Source organism: Capricornis sumatraensis, chromosome 14 (genome assembly GCF_032405125.1).
Source record: "Capricornis sumatraensis isolate serow.1 chromosome 14, serow.2, whole genome shotgun sequence".
Classification (NCBI taxonomy): Eukaryota; Metazoa; Chordata; class Mammalia; order Artiodactyla; family Bovidae; genus Capricornis; species Capricornis sumatraensis.
In genome coordinates, this window is record NC_091082.1 from 61,500,776 (window position 1) to 61,516,564 (window position 15,789).

A 15,789-nucleotide genomic window follows, 5' to 3' on the forward strand; every position below is an offset into this window, starting at 1 on the left:
TTTCTGGCTCTGGAGTCACAGAAGGGTTCTCCGCAGTGTCTACGTCTGAGCGCCCTGCAAGCCACAGCAGAGCTGTAAGTTTTACTACCCTCAGATAAGGACGTCCTTTCCTTACTTAAGGTAAGCTAATGTTGAAGGGTAGCGTGTGCCTCTGGATGGCAAGGAGAGTTTTCGAAACAACCATTTCTTTCCCAGGAACGCATTTCAGGGTTTGATTTTGCCTCTCAAGGCAGTTTTACCTGAATCTCGTCACATTTTCATCAGTGATGTAGCGGGAAGCATTTTAAATGTCTTCACCGAGCAGATGTTATTCCTGAACTACATCAGTTTGGGATTGTGGTTCTTTTCATGAAATTTCAAATGCATATTGAGCACACAATTGGCATTCGTGTGTTGGCTCCTCAGTACGAGTGAGATGCGTGTTGCAAGCAGGCAGAGAGATAGCACTTTGTCCCCCACTGGGCCCTGTCTAGTGTTGCATGGCTACGTGCCTCACTTGCAGCCCTGCTAGTGCAGTGAGCTTGGCCCTTGAGTGCATTGCGTGAAAGGGACGGGAGACGGTGTAAGGTGCGCTCCTGCATTGTCTAAACTGCATCCCTTGCTCCCTGACAGCTTCCACGGGAGTCGTCTTGGAGGAGAGTCAGGATGAGTGCCCAGACGCCCCCCAGACTCGTTGACCTGGCCGGAAGCCACTTGCTGAGGGCCGATGACTTGGACTTTCCTACTCTAGAGAGTCTGCCCACGGAGCTCTTCCCGCCCCTCTTCCTGGAAGCCTTTACCGGATATCGGAGTGAGACCCTCAAAGCCATGGTGCAAACCTGGCCCTTTGTCCGCCTGCCTCTGGGGGCCCTGATTGAACTGCCTCATGTGGGGCCCCTGCAAGCCGTGCTGGAAGCACTTGATGTTCTGCTTGCCCAGAAGGTTCGATCCAGGTGAGTCTGTCACGGGAGCCTGGTAAAATCCTGGGAGACCCAAGGAAGACAGCTGGGGAGAGAGAAGGTAGATGGAACGGGATGGATCAGAGGGTTCTGAAGGTAGCAATGAAGAAGCCTTGGTTGGCTATGAGAAATACCTTCTGGTAGCATAGGGGTGCCTTAAACGAAGGGGAGCCTTCTAGAATATTCCCCACCTCTTCCCAATCATGCTTAGACTTAGTAGAGTGGGCAATCAGACAGGAAAAGAGGGCAAAGGGGGATGGAGGAAAGTGAGGCAGACGAGAAGAGGGCAGCGCAGCTGGTGACGTCAGCAAGAGGAAGTTACAGCACAGGTGGGGAGTCTGTTTTCCAAACGGGAGGCTGTTGTTTCTTGGTTTTCTGTTTGTTTGTCTGCTTCCTTCCTTCCTTCCTTCCTTCCTTTCTTTCTTTCTCTTTTTTTTTTCTTTTTTTTTCCATTTCTTGTGACTGTGTGGATTTTACTCCATCCTTGTCAATCTCCTTCTTCTCCCAGGAGGTGCAAACTGCGGGTGCTAGACTTACGAAACACTGGCCAGAGCTTCTGGAGCATGTGGTCTGGAGCCAGCAGTTATGGGTGCTCAGGCTCACGAGTGGCAGCAGTGGCTGAGCCCAGGTCAACGACAAAGCAGCCCTCGACTCCACTGAAGGTCTTTATAGACCTGTGCCTGAAGAAAAGGACCCTGGACAACTTCCTCACCTACTTCCTTAGGTGGGTGGAGCAGAGAAAGACTTCCGTCCACCTATGTTGCAAGAAGCTGAAGATCGTCTCAATGCCAATGGACAATATCGTGAAGGTCCTGAGCATGGTGCAGCTGGACTGTATCCAGGAGGTGCAAGTGAGTTGCACCTGGAATCTGTCCACCCTGGCCACGTTTGCTCCTTTCCTGGGTGAGATGAGTAACTTGCAGAGACTCCGTCTCTCCCACGTCCACGTGTCTGCCTTCAAGAAGCAGGAGCACGATCACGTTGTGCAAATTACCTCCCAGATCCGGAGGCTGGGCCACCTCCGGGATCTCCATCTGGAGTCTCCTTCCTTCCTTGAAGGCTGCCTGGACCAGATGCTCAGGTGAGTGTGGACCACTGGCTAGGTAACATCAAACACATCATCAGAACGTCCAGAGGACCGTCTCTCACGTTGCTCTCTCCTGAGGTGAGGTGTCCCACAACCCCGCAAATCAAGGGAGGGGGTGAAACTGATCGAGTGGCGCCTGTGAGGAGGTAGAGAGTATTATCTGGGGTGTTCACATCCCAGAGTGGGTCATTTCCTCTTAACTTGGAGGCATCCATGTTATCATGGTAGAAATAGGTAAGCGAACAGGACACTGAAGTGGGGAAACGACATCAGAGCAGGGCCTGCCTGAAGAGAAGCTCTATGCTCCCCAGGTCGGTGCCCTCAGTGAACCCTGTTGTAAATCCCCTGTCTGTAAGAGATTGTGTTGTGCTCTAAAGTTGGTTCCTTGGGCACGTCTCCCTAGAGCCTCACCTGGCCAGACATGTAGGATCTGGAGCTCCACCTCGGGCGGAAGGAAGCCTTACCCCCAAACCATGTTTAGATCTCATGTCCCCAGGCTAATATTCAGTGACGTCCACACTTGATGGAGATGCTCTATGGCTCTCCTCACAGCATGTTCTTGCGACCCCACGATCTTCACTCAGCCTCAGAAGGAAGTGGAGTACGTTGTACTCCGCTTGACAGATGAGGAGAGAGTGTCTTTGAGATACTCTGAAGGGATTCGGTGCCACAGTGAGGCTGACAGCCCTCAGACTAGAATGAGACGGGGCAAGTCAGCGTGCGGCCCCTCAGTGGGTGGTCAGACTAATATTAGTCTTTGTAGAAACCTTTGGTCTATCAGCTGTATGCAACCTGGCACTCGGTCCCCAAGAACTAATTGCTCGGTTTCTCCCCCAGGTGCCTGAAGTCCCCCTTGGACAGCCTGTCAATAACCAAGTGCTGGCTTAGAGACTCAGACTTGACCCACCTGTCCCAGAGCCCAGACATCAGTCAGCTCAAGAGCCTGGATCTCAGCGGTGTCACCATGACTGACTTTCGGCCTGAGCTCCTCCAAGTTCTGCTGGAGAAAGTCGCAGCCACCCTCCAGGACCTGGACTTGGATGTGTGTGGGATCACGGACTCCCAGCTGGAGGCCTGCCTGCCCGCCCTGAGCCGCTGCTCCCAGCTCAGGTCCGTCAGCCTGTGTGGGAACCTCCTGTCCACGGCCGGCATGGAGAAGCTGCTGCGACACACCGCTGTGCTGCCCTGCTTAAGGCAAGAGCGTTATCCTGCCCCTCAGGAGACTTACAGACCTCGGGGCGTTCTCCTGGAAGCGAGACTCGCCCAGCTTCGGGCTCAGCTGTTGGAGATTCTGAGAGACTTGGGACATCCCAGGATCATCTGGATAAGCCTCAGCCCCTGTCCTCGCTGTGGTGAGGATGTATGCCATCACATGGAGCCCATTGTATACAGCTGTCCTGCCCCTGCCTAGGGGGTTGCTCTCTTGTGTGCACCTTGCAACTGAAATCTAGAGCTTGGGGACATGATGAAGGGAACACAGACCCAGCGTTCCAGACATCTGTTCAGCGCGAATGGGAAACGGAAACGTGTTAGGAGGGCGGCCAGAGGGTCGTGGTGGCGGTGCAAGCTTGCAGGGGGGAGCGATAGACCCTGGGAGGGGATGGCACTTTCATGTACAGGTGCTTTTAGAATCTGATATGAACCTGTGCGCGTCCACGTGGGAGACCCACGTGTTAGAGTTACCTCTGCGGAGAAAGTGGTAAAGAAATTGTCAGGGAATATCGTAAGACATCCCTCGCATGTGAAATCCTAAAGGAAATGACACAAATGAACTTACTTGCAGCAACGGGAAGACTCACGACTCAGAATATGAACTCATGGTTTGTGTGTGTGTTTGTGGGCGGGGGGCGGGGGCGGGGGCCGTGGGTGTGTGGGAGGAAGGGTTGGGCCTCGAGGGAAGTCATGGACACACCACTGTGTTTAGAGTGGATAACCACCGGGAACCTATCGTATAGCTCATGGAGCTCTGCTCAGTGGTCTGTGCCAGCCTGGATTGGAGGGCTCCTCTGGGGAGAATGGCTACGTGGGTTATCTATACTGAATCCCTTGGCTGTTGACCTGAAGCTATGGCAACACGGTTAAGTGGCTATATCCCAATACAGAATGCTTCCGGTCTTAAACCAACCAAACTTTGAAGCAGAGAACTTGTTCAAGAATAAGGAGATCGTCCAGGTAACCCAACACGAAGGAAATCGAAAATGAGACTGGGTAAATGCACAGATTTCACTTACTGATTATGTGGTGGAGCCAGAAAATAATAGGAGCTTATAAAGCTAATCTACACCAATCAAAAGGAACTAAATGAAATAAAGAAAGACTCGTGGAAAGTCTACTGCTGTCCTCCCTGATATAATATCCTGGGTTCAGTTCAGGCCTCAATGGTCTCAAGTCACTTATTCAAAAAGAAGAACATGGCACTGTGTTGTGCACGGTACAAAACATGACTATTCTCAGAGTTCCATCATTCTGTGTGGAACATCTCCTGTGTGTGTGTGTATGTGTGTGTGTGTGTGTGTGTGTGTGTGTGAGCATGCGCGTGTGTTTGGGTGTGTGTGTGCGTGTGTGTGTGGGGGGAGGGGGGCGTGGGAATGGGCCAGGTCAAGTGACGTCAAGTTGGCGTGTGTTGGCTTAGTCACTTAGTCATGTCCGACACTTTGGAACCCCACGGACTCTAGCCCACCAGGCTCCTCTGTCCGTGGAATTTCCCAGGCAAGGCCACTTCAGTGGGTTGCCATTCCCTTGTCCAGGGGATCTTCCCAACCCAGGTGAGGAACCCAGGTCTCCCGCATGGCAGGCGGGTTCTTTACCAGCTGAGCTGCAAGGGAAGCATGACTGTCTATATGTCAGTTCTAATGGTAGAATTCAGTCAGGGTTTGCGAAGTGACCGGTGAATGGATAAAGGATCCTCGATTACCCGGTCACCCCATCAATCTCTGCTCCCTGAATCAACTAATAGAAATGACGATCCAAGCGGGATCCATCCAATGAGAGCTCTATAGGCTAGTCAGGTGCCCGTTTCTGATTGGCTAAGCAGTGGGCCAGAGGGATGATGGGAATAGAAAGTCCTTTTCTGGCTCTGGAGTCACAGAAGGGTTCTCCGCAGTGTCTACGTCTGAGCGCCCTGCAAGCCACAGCAGAGCTGTAAGTTTTACTACCCTCAGATAAGGACGTCCTTTCCTTACTTAAGGTAAGCTAATGTTGAAGGGTAGCGTGTGCCTCTGGATGGCAAGGAGAGTTTTCGAAACAACCATTTCTTTCCCAGGAACGCATTTCAGGGTTTGATTTTGCCTCTCAAGGCAGTTTTACCTGAATCTCGTCACATTTTCATCAGTGATGTAGCGGGAAGCATTTTAAATGTCTTCACCGAGCAGATGTTATTCCTGAACTACATCAGTTTGGGATTGTGGTTCTTTTCATGAAATTTCAAATGCATATTGAGCACACAATTGGCATTCGTGTGTTGGCTCCTCAGTACGAGTGAGATGCGTGTTGCAAGCAGGCAGAGAGATAGCACTTTGTCCCCCACTGGGCCCTGTCTAGTGTTGCATGGCTACGTGCCTCACTTGCAGCCCTGCTAGTGCAGTGAGCTTGGCCCTTGAGTGCATTGCGTGAAAGGGACGGGAGACGGTGTAAGGTGCGCTCCTGCATTGTCTAAACTGCATCCCTTGCTCCCTGACAGCTTCCACGGGAGTCGTCTTGGAGGAGAGTCAGGATGAGTGCCCAGACGCCCCCCAGACTCGTTGACCTGGCCGGAAGCCACTTGCTGAGGGCCGATGACTTGGACTTTCCTACTCTAGAGAGTCTGCCCACGGAGCTCTTCCCGCCCCTCTTCCTGGAAGCCTTTACCGGATATCGGAGTGAGACCCTCAAAGCCATGGTGCAAACCTGGCCCTTTGTCCGCCTGCCTCTGGGGGCCCTGATTGAACTGCCTCATGTGGGGCCCCTGCAAGCCGTGCTGGAAGCACTTGATGTTCTGCTTGCCCAGAAGGTTCGATCCAGGTGAGTCTGTCACGGGAGCCTGGTAAAATCCTGGGAGACCCAAGGAAGACAGCTGGGGAGAGAGAAGGTAGATGGAACGGGATGGATCAGAGGGTTCTGAAGGTAGCAATGAAGAAGCCTTGGTTGGCTATGAGAAATACCTTCTGGTAGCATAGGGGTGCCTTAAACGAAGGGGAGCCTTCTAGAATATTCCCCACCTCTTCCCAATCATGCTTAGACTTAGTAGAGTGGGCAATCAGACAGGAAAAGAGGGCAAAGGGGGATGGAGGAAAGTGAGGCAGACGAGAAGAGGGCAGCGCAGCTGGTGACGTCAGCAAGAGGAAGTTACAGCACAGGTGGGGAGTCTGTTTTCCAAACGGGAGGCTGTTGTTTCTTGGTTTTCTGTTTGTTTGTCTGCTTCCTTCCTTCCTTCCTTCCTTCCTTTCTTTCTTTCTCTTTTTTTTTCCGTTTCTTGTGACTGTGTGGATTTTACTCCATCCTTGTCAATCTCCTTCTTCTCCCAGGAGGTGCAAACTGCGGGTGCTAGACTTACGAAACACTGGCCAGAGCTTCTGGAGCATGTGGTCTGGAGCCAGCAGTTATGGGTGCTCAGGCTCACGAGTGGCAGCAGTGGCTGAGCCCAGGTCAACGACAAAGCAGCCCTCGACTCCACTGAAGGTCTTTATAGACCTGTGCCTGAAGAAAAGGACCCTGGACAACTTCCTCACCTACTTCCTTAGGTGGGTGGAGCAGAGAAAGACTTCCGTCCACCTATGTTGCAAGAAGCTGAAGATCGTCTCAATGCCAATGGACAATATCGTGAAGGTCCTGAGCATGGTGCAGCTGGACTGTATCCAGGAGGTGCAAGTGAGTTGCACCTGGAATCTGTCCACCCTGGCCACGTTTGCTCCTTTCCTGGGTGAGATGAGTAACTTGCAGAGACTCCGTCTCTCCCACGTCCACGTGTCTGCCTTCAAGAAGCAGGAGCACGATCACGTTGTGCAAATTACCTCCCAGATCCGGAGGCTGGGCCACCTCCGGGATCTCCATCTGGAGTCTCCTTCCTTCCTTGAAGGCTGCCTGGACCAGATGCTCAGGTGAGTGTGGACCACTGGCTAGGTAACATCAAACACATCATCAGAACGTCCAGAGGACCGTCTCTCACGTTGCTCTCTCCTGAGGTGAGGTGTCCCACAACCCCGCAAATCAAGGGAGGGGGTGAAACTGATCGAGTGGCGCCTGTGAGGAGGTAGAGAGTATTATCTGGGGTGTTCACATCCCAGAGTGGGTCATTTCCTCTTAACTTGGAGGCATCCATGTTATCATGGTAGAAATAGGTAAGCGAACAGGACACTGAAGTGGGGAAACGACATCAGAGCAGGGCCTGCCTGAAGAGAAGCTCTATGCTCCCCAGGTCGGTGCCCTCAGTGAACCCTGTTGTAAATCCCCTGTCTGTAAGAGATTGTGTTGTGCTCTAAAGTTGGTTCCTTGGGCACGTCTCCCTAGAGCCTCACCTGGCCAGACATGTAGGATCTGGAGCTCCACCTCGGGCGGAAGGAAGCCTTACCCCCAAACCATGTTTAGATCTCATGTCCCCAGGCTAATATTCAGTGATGTCCACACTTGATGGAGATGCTCTATGGCTCTCCTCACAGCATGTTCTTGCGATCCCACGATCTTCACTCAGCCTCAGAAGGAAGTGGAGTACGTTGTACTCCGCTTGACAGATGAGGAGAGAGTGTCTTTGAGATACTCTGAAGGGATTCGGTGCCACAGTGAGGCTGACAGCCCTCAGACTAGAATGAGACGGGGCAAGTCAGCGTGCGGCCCCTCAGTGGGTGGTCAGACTAATATTAGTCTTTGTAGAAACCTTTGGTCTATCAGCTGTATGCAACCTGGCACTCGGTCCCCAAGAACTAATTGCTCGGTTTCTCCCCCAGGTGCCTGAAGTCCCCCTTGGACAGCCTGTCAATAACCAAGTGCTGGCTTAGAGACTCAGACTTGACCCACCTGTCCCAGAGCCCAGACATCAGTCAGCTCAAGAGCCTGGATCTCAGCGGTGTCACCGTGACTGACTTTCGGCCTGAGCTCCTCCAAGTTCTGCTGGAGAAAGTCGCAGCCACCCTCCAGGACCTGGACTTGGATGTGTGTGGGATCACGGACTCCCAGCTGGAGGCCTGCCTGCCCGCCCTGAGCCGCTGCTCCCAGCTCAGGTCCGTCAGCCTGTGTGGGAACCTCCTGTCCACGGCCGGCATGGAGAAGCTGCTGCGACACACCGCTGTGCTGCCCTGCTTAAGGCAAGAGCGTTATCCTGCCCCTCAGGAGACTTACAGACCTCGGGGCGTTCTCCTGGAAGCGAGACTCGCCCAGCTTCGGGCTCAGCTGTTGGAGATTCTGAGAGACTTGGGACATCCCAGGATCCTCTGGATAAGCCTCAGCCCCTGTCCTCGCTGTGGTGAGGATGTATGCCATCACATGGAGCCCATTGTATACAGCTGTCCTGCCCCTGCCTAGGGGGTTGCTCTCTTGTGTGCACCTTGCAACTGAAATCTAGAGCTTGGGGACATGATGAAGGGAACACAGACCCAGCGTTCCAGACACCTGTTCAGCGCGAATGGGAAAAGGAAACGTGTTAGGAGGGCGGCCAGAGGGTCGTGGTGGCGGTGCAAGCTTGCAGGGGGGAGCGATAGACCCTGGGAGGGGATGGCACTTTCATGTACAGGTGCTTTTAGAATCTGATATGAACCTGTGCGCGTCCACGTGGGAGACCCACGTGTTAGAGTTACCTCTGCGGAGAAAGTGGTAAAGAAATTGTCAGGGAATATCGTAAGACATCCCTCGCATGTGAAATCCTAAAGGAAATGACACAAATGAACTTACTTGCAGCAACGGGAAGACTCACGACTCAGAATATGAACTCATGGTTTGTGTGTGTGTTTGTGGCCGGGGGGGTGGGGGGGGGATGGGGGCCGTGGGTGTGTGGGAGGAAGGGTTGGGCCTCGAGGGAAGTCATGGACACACCACTGTATTTAGAGTGGATAACCACCGGGAACCGATCGTATAGCTCATGGAGCTCTGCTCAATGGTCTGTGCCAGCCTGGATTGGAGGGCTCCTCTGGGGAGAATGGCTACGTGGGTTATCTATACTGAATCCCTTGGCTGTTGACCTGAAGCTATGGCAACACGGTTAAGTGGCTATATCCCAACACAGAATGCTTCCGGTCTTCAACCAACCAATCTTTGAAGCAGAGAACTTGTTCAAGAATAAGGAGATCGTCCAGGTAACCCAACACGAAGGAAATCGAAAATGAGACTGGGTAAATGCACAGATTTCACTTACTGATTATGTGGTGGAGCCAGAAAATAATAGGACCTTATAAAGCTAATCTACACCAATCAAAAGGAATTAAATGAAATAAAGAAAGACTCGTGGAAAGTCTACTGCTGTCCTCCCTGATATAATATCCTGGGTTCAGTTCAGGCCTCAATGGTCTCAAGTCACTTATTCAAAAAGAAGAACATGGCACCGTGTTGTGCACGGTACAAAACATGACTATTCTCAGAGTTCCTTCATTCTGTGTGGAACATCTCCTGTGTGTGTGTGTATGTGTGTGTGTGTGTGTGTGTGTGTGTGTGTGTGTGTGTGTGTGTGTCTGCGAGCATGCGCGTGTGTTTGGCTGTGTGTGTGCGTGTGTGTGTGGGGGGGGGAGGGGGGCGTGGGAATGGGCCAGGTCAAGTGAGGGCATGTTGGCGTGTGTTGGCTTAGTCACTTAGTCATGTCCGACACTTTGGAACCCCACGGACTCTAGCCCACCAGGCTCCTCTGTCCGTGGAATTTCCCAGGCAAGGCCACTTCAGTGGGTTGCCATTCCCTTGTCCAGGGGATCTTCCCAACCCAGGTGAGGAACCCAGGTCTCCCGCATGGCAGGCGGGTTCTTTACCAGCTGAGCCGCAAGGGAAGCATGACTGTCTATATGTCAGTTCTAATGGTAGAATTCAGTCAGTGTTTGCGAAGTGAACGGTGAATGGATAAAGGATCCTCGATTACCCGGTCACCCCATCAATCTCTGCTCCCCGAATCAACTAATAGAAATGACGATCCAAGCGGGATCCATCCAATGAGAGCTCTATAGGCTAGTCAGGTGCCCGTTTCTGATTGGCTAAGCAGTGGGCCAGAGGGATGATGGGAATAGAAAGTCCTTTTCTGGCTCTGGAGTCACAGAAGGGTTCTCCGCAGTGTCTACGTCTGAGCGCCCTGCAAGCCACAGCAGAGCTGTAAGTTTTACTACCCTCAGATAAGGACGTCCTTTCCTTACTTAAGGTAAGCTAATGTTGAAGGGTAGCGTGTGCCTCTGGATGGCAAGGAGAGTTTTCGAAACAACCATTTCTTTCCCAGGAACGCATTTCAGGGTTTGATTTTGCCTCTCAAGGCAGTTTTACCTGAATCTCGTCACATTTTCATCAGTGATGTAGCGGGAAGCATTTTAAATGTCTTCACCGAGCAGATGTTATTCCTGAACTACATCAGTTTGGGATTGTGGTTCTTTTCATGAAATTTCAAATGCATATTGAGCACACAATTGGCATTCGTGTGTTGGCTCCTCAGTACGAGTGAGATGCGTGTTGCAAGCAGGCAGAGAGATAGCACTTTGTCCCCCACTGGGCCCTGTCTAGTGTTGCATGGCTACGTGCCTCACTTGCAGCCCTGCTAGTGCAGTGAGCTTGGCCCTTGAGTGCATTGCGTGAAAGGGACGGGAGACGGTGTAAGGTGCGCTCCTGCATTGTCTAAACTGCATCCCTTGCTCCCTGACAGCTTCCACGGGAGTCGTCTTGGAGGAGAGTCAGGATGAGTGCCCAGACGCCCCCCAGACTCGTTGACCTGGCCGGAAGCCACTTGCTGAGGGCCGATGACTTGGACTTTCCTACTCTAGAGAGTCTGCCCACGGAGCTCTTCCCGCCCCTCTTCCTGGAAGCCTTTACTGGATATCGGAGTGAGACCCTCAAAGCCATGGTGCAAACCTGGCCCTTTGTCCGCCTGCCTCTGGGGGCCCTGATTGAACTGCCTCATGTGGGGCCCCTGCAAGCCGTGCTGGAAGCACTTGATGTTCTGCTTGCCCAGAAGGTTCGATCCAGGTGAGTCTGTCACGGGAGCCTGGTAAAATCCTGGGAGACCCAAGGAAGACAGCTGGGGAGAGAGAAGGTAGATGGAACGGGATGGATCAGAGGGTTCTGAAGGTAGCAATGAAGAAGCCTTGGTTGGCTATGAGAAATACCTTCTGGTAGCATAGGGGTGCCTTAAACGAAGGGGAGCCTTCTAGAATATTCCCCACCTCTTCTCAATCATGCTTAGACTTAGTATAGTGGGCAATCAGACAGGAAAAGAGGGCAAAGGGGGATGGAGGAAAGTGAGGCAGACGAGAAGAGGGCAGCGCAGCTGGTGACGTCAGCAAGAGGAAGTTACAGCACAGGTGGGGAGTCTGTTTTCCAAACGGGAGGCTGTTGTTTCTTGGTTTTCTGTTTGTTTGTCTGCTTCCTTCCTTCCTTCCTTCCTTTCTTTCTTTCTCTTTTTTTTTCTTTTTTTTTCCGTTTCTTGTGACTGTGTGGATTTTACTCCATCCTTGTCAATCTCCTTCTTCTCCCAGGAGGTGCAAACTGCGGGTGCTAGACTTACGAAACACTGGCCAGAGCTTCTGGAGCATGTGGTCTGGAGCCAGCAGTTATGGGTGCTCAGGCTCACGAGTGGCAGCAGTGGCTGAGCCCAGGTCAACGACAAAGCAGCCCTCGACTCCACTGAAGGTCTTTATAGACCTGTGCCTGAAGAAAAGGACCCTGGACAACTTCCTCACCTACTTCCTTAGGTGGGTGGAGCAGAGAAAGACTTCCGTCCACCTATGTTGCAAGAAGCTGAAGATCGTCTCAATGCCAATGGACAATATCGTGAAGGTCCTGAGCATGGTGCAGCTGGACTGTATCCAGGAGGTGCAAGTGAGTTGCACCTGGAATCTGTCCACCCTGGCCACGTTTGCTCCTTTCCTGGGTGAGATGAGTAACTTGCAGAGACTCCGTCTCTCCCACGTCCACGTGTCTGCCTTCAAGAAGCAGGAGCACGATCACGTTGTGCAAATTACCTCCCAGATCCGGAGGCTGGGCCACCTCCGGGATCTCCATCTGGAGTCTCCTTCCTTCCTTGAAGGCTGCCTGGACCAGATGCTCAGGTGAGTGTGGACCACTGGCTAGGTAACATCAAACACATCATCAGAACGTCCAGAGGACCGTCTCTCACGTTGCTCTCTCCTGAGGTGAGGTGTCCCACAACCCCGCAAATCAAGGGAGGGGGTGAAACTGATCGAGTGGCGCCTGTGAGGAGGTAGAGAGTATTATCTGGGGTGTTCACATCCCAGAGTGGGTCATTTCCTCTTAACTTGGAGGCATCCATGTTATCATGGTAGAAATAGGTAAGCGAACAGGACACTGAAGTGGGGAAACGACATCAGAGCAGGGCCTGCCTGAAGAGAAGCTCTATGCTCCCCAGGTCGGTGCCCTCAGTGAACCCTGTTGTAAATCCCCTGTCTGTAAGAGATTGTGTTGTGCTCTAAAGTTGGTTCCTTGGGCACGTCTCCCTAGAGCCTCACCTGGCCAGACATGTAGGATCTGGAGCTCCACCTCGGGCGGAAGGAAGCCTTACCCCCAAACCATGTTTAGATCTCATGTCCCCAGGCTAATATTCAGTGATGTCCACACTTGATGGAGATGCTCTATGGCTCTCCTCACAGCATGTTCTTGCGATCCCACGATCTTCACTCAGCCTCAGAAGGAAGTGGAGTACGTTGTACTCCGCTTGACAGATGAGGAGAGAGTGTCTTTGAGATACTCTGAAGGGATTCGGTGCCACAGTGAGGCTGACAGCCCTCAGACTAGAATGAGACGGGGCAAGTCAGCGTGCGGCCCCTCAGTGGGTGGTCAGACTAATATTAGTCTTTGTAGAAACCTTTGGTCTATCAGCTGTATGCAACCTGGCACTCGGTCCCCAAGAACTAATTGCTCGGTTTCTCCCCCAGGTGCCTGAAGTCCCCCTTGGACAGCCTGTCAATAACCAAGTGCTGGCTTAGAGACTCAGACTTGACCCACCTGTCCCAGAGCCCAGACATCAGTCAGCTCAAGAGCCTGGATCTCAGCGGTGTCACCATGACTGACTTTCGGCCTGAGCTCCTCCAAGTTCTGCTGGAGAAAGTCGCAGCCACCCTCCAGGACCTGGACTTGGATGTGTGTGGGATCACGGACTCCCAGCTGGAGGCCTGCCTGCCCGCCCTGAGCCGCTGCTCCCAGCTCAGGTCTGTCAGCCTGTGTGGGAACCTCCTGTCCACGGCCGGCATGGAGAAGCTGCTGCGACACACCGCTGTGCTGCCCTGCTTAAGGCAAGAGCGTTATCCTGCCCCTCAGGAGACTTACAGACCTCGGGGCGTTCTCCTGGAAGCGAGACTCGCCCAGCTTCGGGCTCAGCTGTTGGAGATTCTGAGAGACTTGGGACATCCCAGGATCATCTGGATAAGCCTCAGCCCCTGTCCTCGCTGTGGTGAGGATGTATGCCATCACATGGAGCCCATTGTATACAGCTGTCCTGCCCCTGCCTAGGAGGTTGCTCTCTTGTGTGCACCTTGCAACTGAAATCTAGAGCTTGGGGACATGATGAAGGGAACACAGACCCAGCATTCCAGACATCTGTTCTGCACGAATGGGAAAAGGAAACGTGTTAAGAGGGCGGCCAGAGGGTCGTGGTGGCGGTGCAAGCTTGCAGAGGGGAGCGATAGACCCTGGGAGGGGATGGCACTTTCATGTACAGGTGCTTTTAGAATCTGATATGAACCTGTGTGCATCCACGTGGGAGACCCACGTGTTAGAGTTACCTCTGCGGAGAAAGTGGTAAAGAAATTGTCAGGGAATATCGTAAGACATCCCTCGCATGTGAAATCCTAAAGGAAATGACACAAATGAACTTACTTGCAGCAACGGGAAGACTCACGACTCAGAATATGAACTCATGGTTTGTGTGTGTGTTTGTGGGCGGGGGGGTGGGGGGGTGCGGGGGCCGTGGGTGTGTGGGAGGAAGGGTTGGGCCTCGAGGGAAGTCATGGACACACCACTGTGTTTAGAGTGTTTAACCACCGGGAACCGATCGTATAGCTCATGGAGCTCTGCTCAGTGGTCTGTGCCAGCCTGGATTGGAGGGCTCCTCTGGGGAGAATGGCTACATGGGTTATCTATACTGAATCCCTTGGCTGTTGACCTGAAGCTATGGCAACACGGTTAAGTGGCTATATCCCAACACAGAATGCTTCCGGTCTTAAACCAACCAATCTTTGAAGCAGAGAACTGGTTCAAGAATAAGGAGATCCTCCAGGTAACCCAACACGAAGGAAATTGAAAATGAGACTGGGTAAATGCACAGATTTCACTTACTGATTATGTGGTAGAACCAGAAAATAATAGGACCTTATAAAGCTAATCTACACCAATCAAAAGGAATTAAATGAAATAAAGAAAGACTCGTGGAAAGTCTACTGCTGTCCTCCCTGATATAATATCCTGGGTTCAGTTCAGGCCTCAATGGTCTCAAGTCACTTATTCAAAAAGAAGAACATGGCACCATGTGTCCACAGTACAAAATATGTCTATTCTCTGAGTTTCTTTATTCTGTGTGGAACATCTCCTTTGTGTGTGTGTTTGTGTAAATTTATTTATTTACTTTATATGAAGTGAAGTCCCTGAGTCGTGTCTGACTCTTTGCCCCCCATGAACTGTCGCCTACTACGATCCTCTTTCCATGGGATATTGCTCTCATGTATACTGAAGTGGGGTTGAACTTTCCTTCTCTTGCGAATATCCTTATCCTGGAATCGAACCCAGGTCCTCAGCCCTTAAATTAGCCTCCAATTAATTTATTTCCTGTAACTGGAGGCTAATTGCTTTACAATATTGTAATGGTTTTTGCCATATATTTACATGAATCAACCATGGATGTACAGGTTTTCCCCATCCTGAACCACCCTCCCACCTCCCCCACCATCCCATCCCTCAGGGTCATCCCAATGCACTGACCCTGAGTGCCCTGTCTCATGCATGGTACCTGAACTGGGAATCTATGTCACATGGTAATATACATGTTTCAACGCTATTCTCTCAAACCATCCCAAGCTCAACTTTTCCTACAAAGACCAAAAATCTGCTCTTTACATCTGTGTCTTTTTCTGTCTTACATAAAGTGTCATCATTACCATCTTTCTAAATTCCATATATATGTGTTAGTATGCTGTATTGGTGTTTTTCTTTCTGGCTTACTTCAATCTATATAATAGCTTCCAGTTTCATCCACCTCATTAGAACTGATTCAAATGTATATTTTTAATAGTTCAGTAATATTCCATTGTCTATATATACAGCAGCTTTCTTACCCATTCATCTGCTCTTGGACATCTAGGTTGCTTCCATGTCCTGGCTATTATAAACAGTGATGCGATGAACATTGGGGTACATATGGCTCTTTCAATTCTTGTTTCCTCAGTGTGTATGCACAGCAGAGGGATTTCTGTGTCCTATGGCAGTTCTATTTCCAGTTTTTTAAGGAATCTCCACACTGTTCTCCATAGTGGCTGTACTAGTTTGCATTGCCACCAACAGTAAGAGGGTTCCCTTTTCTTCACACCCTCTCCAGTGTCTATTGCTTGTAGACTTTTTGATCGCAGCCATTTTGACTGACGTGAAATGGTACCTCATTGTGGTTTTGATTTG

At 51.5% G+C, this 15,789-nt stretch overlaps 3 protein-coding genes across 3 annotated transcripts; all 3 read left to right on the forward strand.

Moving 5' to 3' along the window:
• Positions 1-645: 645 nt before the first annotated feature.
• On the forward strand, positions 646-3,436 carry LOC138090265 (PRAME family member 12-like). Its single transcript, XM_068985767.1, has 3 exons — positions 646-932; positions 1,447-2,019; positions 2,863-3,436. Exons 1-3 carry the CDS (start codon positions 646-648, stop codon positions 3,434-3,436), a joined length of 1,434 nt encoding a protein of 477 aa, XP_068841868.1.
• Positions 3,437-5,737: 2,301 nt separating this feature from the next.
• On the forward strand, positions 5,738-8,517 carry LOC138090266 (PRAME family member 12-like). Its single transcript, XM_068985769.1, has 3 exons — positions 5,738-6,024; positions 6,528-7,100; positions 7,944-8,517. Exons 1-3 carry the CDS (start codon positions 5,738-5,740, stop codon positions 8,515-8,517), a joined length of 1,434 nt encoding a protein of 477 aa, XP_068841870.1.
• Positions 8,518-10,849: 2,332 nt separating this feature from the next.
• LOC138090267 (PRAME family member 12-like) lies at positions 10,850-13,635 on the forward strand. Its single transcript, XM_068985770.1, has 3 exons — positions 10,850-11,136; positions 11,646-12,218; positions 13,062-13,635. Exons 1-3 carry the CDS (start codon positions 10,850-10,852, stop codon positions 13,633-13,635), a joined length of 1,434 nt encoding a protein of 477 aa, XP_068841871.1.
• Positions 13,636-15,789: the final 2,154 nt, after the last annotated feature.